The sequence below is a fragment of the Channa argus genome, chromosome 6, assembly GCF_033026475.1.
Source record: "Channa argus isolate prfri chromosome 6, Channa argus male v1.0, whole genome shotgun sequence".
In the NCBI taxonomy this organism is placed as follows: Eukaryota; Metazoa; Chordata; class Actinopteri; order Anabantiformes; family Channidae; genus Channa; species Channa argus.
The window spans coordinates 14,247,501-14,255,943 of NC_090202.1; the positions used below are offsets into that span (position 1 = coordinate 14,247,501).

An 8,443-nucleotide genomic window follows, 5' to 3' on the forward strand; every position below is an offset into this window, starting at 1 on the left:
AGCCCATGGATTTCCAGACAATCCTGGGAAAGTTCAGCCAGGGCTCATATCGTCATGCCCAGGACTTCCTGGAAGACATGAAACTGGTCTTCTCCAATGCAGAGGAGTACAACCAGCAGGGCAGCACTGTGCTTTCCTGTATGGTGAAGACAGAGCAAACTTTCACAGACTTGCTTCAAAAGCTACTGCCTAGCCTCAGCTACCTCCGCCGGCGTTCACGCAAGCGTGTCAGCCATGCTGCTGTAACATCTGAGGAAGAAGATGATGAGGAGGATGAGGAAAAGCAGGAAGAGGAACCGAAAAAGAAGATGCAGAATGGTAAATCCAACAGGAAGAAAACCAGAAATGGCCGGGGACGGAGGGATGAAGAAAGCGAGAGTGAGGAGGAGGATGAGGAGGAAGAGGATGACGGCAGGAGAAGAAGTAAGCGGACGTGTGCCACCTCAGGCAGGAAGGATTACAGGGAGCAGGATAGTGATGGTGAGCGGGACACACGAAGAACTCGTCATCGGGGGGTCCAGAGCGATGCTGGGGGCGCGAGCAGTGACGAGGACCGTTCCAGCCAGCAGCGACATTCCAAGAGACAGAAACGCTCATGAAGTCCAGGGTTTTTTGTTTTGTTTTGTTTTGTTTTTTGTTTTTTATGTTTTTTAAATTTGTCTTTATTTGCTTTAAAAATTTCTGTCCCGCTCCTCTAAAAAAATTACGACCCTTCCATCTCCTCCTCACACAGCCAGCGGGACTTAATCCTCAGAAGGACTTTTGTGTTTTGGAATTTATGTTCATATTTTGAAAAACGGAAAAAGAAAACTGATTTATATTTGTAACATGTTTAATATTGATTACATTTTTTTTGATTTGTTTTAGTTTTTTTCAAAACAAAAAATTAAGACATTTGGGGCTTCAGAATGGTCCTCATAGCTCTTAAAACTTTAAATTTCAGTTCCAAGTTGACAACCTCACATAAGTGTAATTTTGACTTAAAATGCTGTCCTGTGAACTATATATATATTTTTTTTTAAATATTTGTGCTCCCCAAACACCAGTACTGTTTAATCAGAAAGGTCTTCATTCATAATCCAGCCAGCCAGCACCTCATTGCAGTGTTTAATGATCAGTAAATCTAGCTGTAAAATGTGTGTCCCTCTTGCATATGTGTTACAAGTCATTGTGTTTTCGACTGACTTTAAGTACTTATTGTTAAATAAGATGGTGCCCATGTAGCGGAATCCATCTGAAGCCTTTCTTTGCTCATTTTTAAAAATTTTCCCTTGTAAATCGCTCTTATAATTAAACATTTTGTCAAAAAGATCATCTTTGGTCAAATGCAGGTCTTTAGATAAATATGATAGTTTTAACAGTTGTATCTCTTTTTAATTTGCCCTTTTCCACCCCAGGTTCAGATGGTTTGAGACTGCAGATTACACATGTAGTCACATCATTTTAGCGCCAACAGTGTCATCTCAGCTCTTGGTGCTGAGGTTAATTATCCTCCTTTGTGTGTAGAGTTGACCTCCACTCTTTAGTGCTCTGCCACTTTAAAAAGAACGGGTACCTCAATGCTCATGTGAGTTTGCACTCCTTCTGTGTAAAGTGCACCTATTATGCCAGCAACTGCAGGACCATACTTTGTTGAAATTATGTGCATAAACATTTGTAAACAGTGTTTAAAACAACAAATGTGATGTTTGTTAAGAAAATGGGCATTTTTGAATATTGAATACTTTTTGCACATTTTTTATTTGATATTGTAAATGAATTGATCTTAACTACACCCAATAAATTACAAGGTATAACCAGGACTCCCCTGTTCAATACAGAGAACATGTGAGTTATTTTACCATTTAGCATCACAACAGAAATTGTAACCTATTTGTACATTTTGTCCCAAACCCCTAATGCCTCTGATTAATTTCATTGGAATTACATGTGTGTCAATCAGCTCCTCAATTGAACATTTCCCTGCATGTACTGGTTTACTCACCAGGGGGTGTTCTACTCCTCCATTTCAATCTTCTTGTCCCAGCAGTTTCCAAATAGTACAGTGGCGGTGCTGTCAACACCTGCATTAAAGGTGCTACTTTGCATTAAAGTAGTTTAATAGTGCTGGTATGTTTTTTTTACACACACCAACTAGAGCACCCACTAAATGAAAACTTCAGAGAAGTTTCAGTAGTTTGTTGGGTGGCCGCAAGCAGTATGTGTGTGCGCAAACAGATGCACAGGTAAAACAGTGGTTGGTTTGTTTGTGTACGTTGTGCTGTCATCATTAAGACTTTACTGACTTCATTTGGCCATTTGTGTTTTTTTTTTTTTTTTGACCACCGCTATATTTTGGTTTACACTCGGTTTTGTGGCTGACATGATTAACAATTAAAATCACTGTTGTAATTGTTTGACATTTCAATGAACAAGCAAAAGGTAACTGCCCTTCTCAAATGAGAATTGTCTGTAAATGCTTTCTTTGTTCTTGGAGGATCTGCAAACGCCTTTTTACACTTCTTTTTATATATATATTATATATATATATATATATATATATATATTTATAGTCTCTAAAGATGGATTTGGGTAGGTGTCCGGGATTCACGTGTAAAGAATTTCCAATAAAGGCTATGGACGCAGACCACGGTCCTCCTTTTATTTGTGTTGAGCTAATGAGCATTCCCAGATCAGACACTGCAATTCTAAACTTTCTGATAAGACAAAGAATGGGGGAAATGGAATAGCAACAACCACAAACTGAAGTTTAATGTTACTTTTTAATAAAATCAAAAACATCTGTCTTAATCTCTGGTCTGGGGTCATTACTCAGAAATATCTGACTATTCATATAGATGCTATTTAGCTGTTGAAGTGTAAACTAAAAAGGCATATTCTAGTTATTGACAAGACAATAGCATACTTTTATCAGATTAAGGAAAATTAAACAGTAGTTCCAGTCTGTAAAAAACTTGCACAAGCAGCATCATATATATATATATATATAGAGAGAGAGAGAGAAAGAGAGGCCATTGTAGTGTCTACACTACCAGTGAATACAGTTTATAAGGTGGTTGATTGACCAAAATAATGTTTTTTAATGTTTTTTTTTTTTTTTGCTGCACTCATTGTCCGAATAAGTTACACAGGAAGCTTCTTTCTAAAAACAATGTTCCCGGTACTAGGCGTCAGTAATGATCCCTAACAACTGGAAAACACAAAATAAAATGTGTTTATGATGTATGGAGCAGAGGAGAGTGAAAGGAGGACAGCAAGATCTTATGAAATACCTAGTAGTGAGGTGCTGACAGCCTGTGAGCCATTTGTAAGTTGGCAACAGGTGTAGAGGCTAAGATGGATCAGAGTAAAGGTCAGAGATGTGAAAAGTCAGGGAAAACATAGCACTTGATTAGTGGTAGTTCAAACACTGTGGCAGCTGCTAACAGCCTTTTATTGTCATTTACTACATGTTTAATTGTCTAATTAAAAAAATTTGAATTTAAAAATAAGAATTCTGGTGTGCTTTTGAAACAAACTTTTCATTGCTGTGAAAATGACTAGTCTAAAATAAAAGTGTTTGATTTCTGTTTAATGTGTTAATCCAACCAGCAATGTTTGTAACTGCAGCCTTGAAAGAAGACAGAGTTCAAGACAGGTGGATGATAAAGACCAAGAAGGAAATAATTCATAGCTTTTGTCTGGTTTCTTGTTGTGTTTGAGACTTAATGGTGACTGAATTGATGTGACTACCAGTTCTGGTAGTCAAACGTTTTGGGAAGCAAAACCAACTGAACATTAGTTGGTGGTTTGACTGAACTCCTAATGAACTCTGAGAAGGAGATTACTTTACTTTGAGGAGGGTTTGTCTCTTTAGTGGTAATTTGTTGTTAACTTGAATAAGATACAATACAATCATGGCATATGAATGTTTTGAAGTCTGATGGAACGATCAGGGTCTTTCCAAACTCATGAAACTCATGAAGTGTTCATTCCACACAGGGTGCATCCTACGCAGCGAAACATAGCTGAGGCAAGCATTAATCACCAAACATTTACTTTTCGTTGAGGTCAAAGATTCAGTGACTGTGCGTGCAGCTATGCACTGTCTGCTAACAGAGCTCTTGAGTTTTTTCCAGGTACAGTAGCAGCACTTAAAGTCAAGAAATTGTTCAAATACAGTTACATAATGTGCAAAGACCAGTATAATCTGTATTTATCTTCTGTATTTTATTTATGGCCTTGCCACATGTAAAGTTTTAAACCCACTAGCAGATGGCTCTAATGACAGTGTGAGCTAGTCCACCATTGTGCTAACACAATAAACATGATGGTAAACATTATACTGTACCTTATAAAAAATTTACCTTTGTGTTTACAGTATGACCATGATGCCATGTTAAGGTTTAGCAGTCACCATAATTTAGCGTTTAGCTGAAAGCCCGTCTATATCTTAGTAGTATCTTAGTATATCTGAGTCTCAGAGAGTTGCTGCATTATTGTAGATGAAGTCCCATTTTTTACTCTCTTCTACAACAAACACACTGTTCTCAGAAAGTCTCCCACATGGAATGAAATCCTCAACTAGCACTGTAGACCCCACTATATTAACTCTGACTCCACCCTTTCCCCCCACTCATCAATTAAATCAAAAACTCTGCTCAGCTTTGGTTTTATTCCGCAGTAACTCCAACTGGCTGCTGTGACACTAATCTTCAAACAAACCGGATTTAAGTGATTTCTCAGTGGTTTCTGACACAGTTCAAACCTGCCCTTCCTATTAAAAAAAATTTAAATGTTATTTGCTTATTATCCCATCCTCCTCAAACTCACCAACAACCTCTGACTCATCATCATCTTCCTCCTTGACCTCACTGCTGACTTTGACACCATCAACCATGCCAATCCTCTGGTCAGCTTTTGATTATCACTAAGCATCACTAGTACTGCTCTCTCCTCTTCTGTTCATTCTCCACCTGCTCCTCTATGGAAACATCATCTGTAGTTATGGCCTCCATTTCCACTGCTACACTAATGACACTTAGGTCTACGTCACCAAGGAATATATCAACAGTAAAATTCAATCCACTGTTGGATTGTGTGGATGTACACTAACACAGTACAACAATTATTGGTCTCACCCCTGACTAAACCATGCAGTTGTTGAGTTTCTGCATCAGCATCTCCACTATCTCCCCTTCCCCACATATTTGCAATCTATGTAAACATAGACACTGACCTCTCGTTTCATCACCACATGAATACCAATATTTTTAAGAATCTATATACCAAAATCATATATATCTAGTAGATATATTTTTCGCCGTAAAGGTCCATTTGGAACCTATGTCACTGATGCATTTCCAGTAAATTTTACAGAAATATAATATAAAACTGAACAGTTATTAGGTTTTATGTCTCAGACATTGTTATAAGTAGCAACTTGACAATATCGGCAACAGTTGTTCTCAGACTTAACAATAAAACACAGGCCTTGCACTAATCTTTGAACCCTGTGCAAACTGACAGCAGCAGTGTGTAACCCAGCAATCCACACACTGTGTGTGTGTGTTTGTGTGTATAAGCAGTGCAGGGCAGAGCAGAACATGCCACCCTGCAAATATTTACCTCAAGTCCAAGTCGGTGCAGAGGGCATCTGAAGAGGCAACAAGTGTGTGTGTCTCTCTCATTCGACCAGAAGTGATAAGGAAAATTAACATATGAATACTTAAAAGCACATATGATCCATTTGATTTTTACAGTATTTGTTTCTACTGCTTGTCAATGTATTACTTCTTGATATATCAAAATATTTAATGACTCAAAGTTTTAGAAATTTATAAAATAAAAAATGGTATTGGTATAGGTATTGTTCATACTTGTGTTGGGTTAAAAGTACTGTATCTATGAAATGTGGGATATCTATATAGCACATTTCATTAAAGAAAGAACGTGCAATTACATCAAAGTAAAGTGTACATAAGGCACCGACTGTCTATGAAGTTACTGGTGCTTTTACACTTTAATATTTTTTAGTTATAGACGAAGGGAGATAGAAAAGAAAAGAAAGAAAAGAAATAGCTGTAAATAGCTGTAAATGGTGAGTGAATGAAATAGTTTGAAAACTTCACCATCATTGTGAAAACACCAAATGAGGAAATATGCTTTGGAAGAATGGTGTATTCTGTATGCTGAGGCACACTAAAGTTGTTCTTGGGTTTGTGAAAGCTCAGTACCTCACCAGGGTCTAATTTATACATTTAATAATTATTGCATCAGGATGACTCTAGAGATCAAATCTGAATCCACTTTCTACATTTTGAGTAGCTCATCAGCTGGAGACAAGGTTATACTGAGGCCTACTCGCTGCCTTTTTGACACCTGTCCCACCGGTGCCGTCACACAACATGACACAGTGAGTCACACGCTCCTACAGGAGTCAGTACTTCAATGCATGAAGGGAGTTTTGAGTTGTAAGCGTAAACTCGATTTGTGTCATGTCATGGCACACTTCAGAATGAGCTCAGTCAATAGTCTATTATGCTGGCAGCAGCAGGAATGCACACAGAGAAAATGAGGACAAGGGGAAAGAGACAGAAAAATCCTGACAGTCTGCCAGAGCAGAAAGAAGTGAAGTAACATAACCATTCACAGAGCATAAAGGTGACCTGAAAATGAGCGCCAAAACCAACTTACGTGACTGAAGTAGCAACATGCCCTACATTTTTTTCTTCTTTTTCTCTTCTTTCTGCTTAAAGTGTGAGTACAAATGATTATTAATGTATTATTCACAATACAGCGCCTTCTCCCCCAATTTTTCCCACTGATGTGCGTCCTCTCCCTTTGATGATATAACCAAAGTAAGAGGGGAGAAAAGTGGGGGAATGCAAAAACAGAGGAGTTCAGAAGATGACTTGTCTCTTGGGAACCCAGAGCTCCCAAAGAGAATCCTGTACTCTTCCGAAGCAGTCTGAATCTTCCTGTAGACCAGGCTCCAAACGGTGGCATTTACATATCAGTGATACATCCTCTCTGGCAAGGCAGCAACCAAACACATCAGGGCCAAAATACACACTTGGCCTGTTTACAGTGTTTTAATCCTGCATCTGGCTTTTCATTACACAGGTAAATGTTGTAGGGCATTTCCATAAATGGTGCTACCATCTTTATCAATAATGGATTAATCTAGGATGTAAATGAAGGTACAAATCTGAGAAATGTTAAAGGCAATCTGAAAAACGACCAGAGGGATTAACCTTAGAATCACCCAGGGATTTCTTTGAACTCAGGGACCTAGATATGGCAGCAGTAACAATTGGATGAGTGGCTACAGGGAAGATGAAAGGCAATCAAACTTGTAGATGTAATAAGTGGGCTGAGGTGTATCCCATTTTGAATTTGGGACTTCCAGCTTGTATTAGCCACTTGGCTATAGCGATCCTGCCTTCTAGCGTCTTGCACCCCACTGTTATGTGCTGGATTTTCTCACGGGAATCTTTGCACAGTCCGCATATTATGATCTTGTGCTTATACTCCTCATCCTCCTTCCTTCAGCTTACTGTACAGTCTCAAGATGCTGTTAATATCTGATAGCACTAATCTTCTGGCATACAGCGTCATGTCATCAATGTAGAGGAGTTGTTAGGTGCACATGATAGTATGATGAATGATCGTGAAAGTTTGTATTTTATCAGCTTAGAAATATTGTGTTTATTGATATTTGTAACTTTACTGAAAATCCCATTCTCTGGGTTTATGCATAAAAACCAGGAAATCGCAAACAGTACCATTACTTTTCTAACTAAACTGCAGGAGTCTAGTCCCACCAAACCAGGTCTTGAGTAACCTACTTTATACAGAATTAAGATCATCATATACTAATCATTCTGACTTTCTTGTCAGATCAGTTACATGATAGCCTTGCTGCTGTCACGACTCAGTCAGTTTCAGTTTCTCTGGAGTGTGCATATGCCTGGACATAGGGATGTCAGCAATAAATAGATTAAAGTGTGTAATGGCCCAATAACCATCACTGTACCACTCTAATTCACGAAAAAAAGGGCTGCAGCTGTCGGTGGGGACTTAAGTTCAAATGTTTGTGTATTCTGGAGTTGTGTACCTTTGTATTGGTGAGTATACCTATAAATCAAAGAGAAAGACAAAGAAAAAGACAACTTTACATTTATGAAAATGCTCATTTAAATTAAAGAGTGAGTGTTTACACTCTTTAATGTGCATGAAATTGCGTGCACCAAGGTGTGCATGTGTCTTAATAGGAGTCACAGGGCTGCTGACGGCTCCATAATGGAGCCTTTGAATGGCTTGGCTCTGGCAAATTCATAGCAGATGTGAGGGAAAGAATATCCTCCCAGGTTGAGTAGCCCTTTACTGTGAAGGCGACAGGAGTCCAATCCAGGGGAGGCAGACGGACGGCAGGCAGGAGCCAAGAGGGACACACACACAC

The 8,443-nt window shown here is 38.7% G+C and overlaps 1 protein-coding gene across 2 annotated transcripts in view; it reads left to right on the top strand.

The window, feature by feature from the left end:
- baz1b (bromodomain adjacent to zinc finger domain, 1B) overlaps positions 1-1,014 on the top strand; it is an 18,181-nt gene extending 17,167 nt beyond the window's left edge. For both annotated transcript variants that reach the window (XM_067507029.1, XM_067507030.1), the window contains exon 21: positions 1-1,014. This exon is cut by the window's left edge and continues 50 nt beyond it. In XM_067507029.1, coding sequence (XP_067363130.1) covers positions 1-599 — 599 coding nt within the window. In that variant the 3' untranslated portion in view covers positions 600-1,014.
- The last annotated feature ends 7,429 nt before the right edge of the window (positions 1,015-8,443 follow it).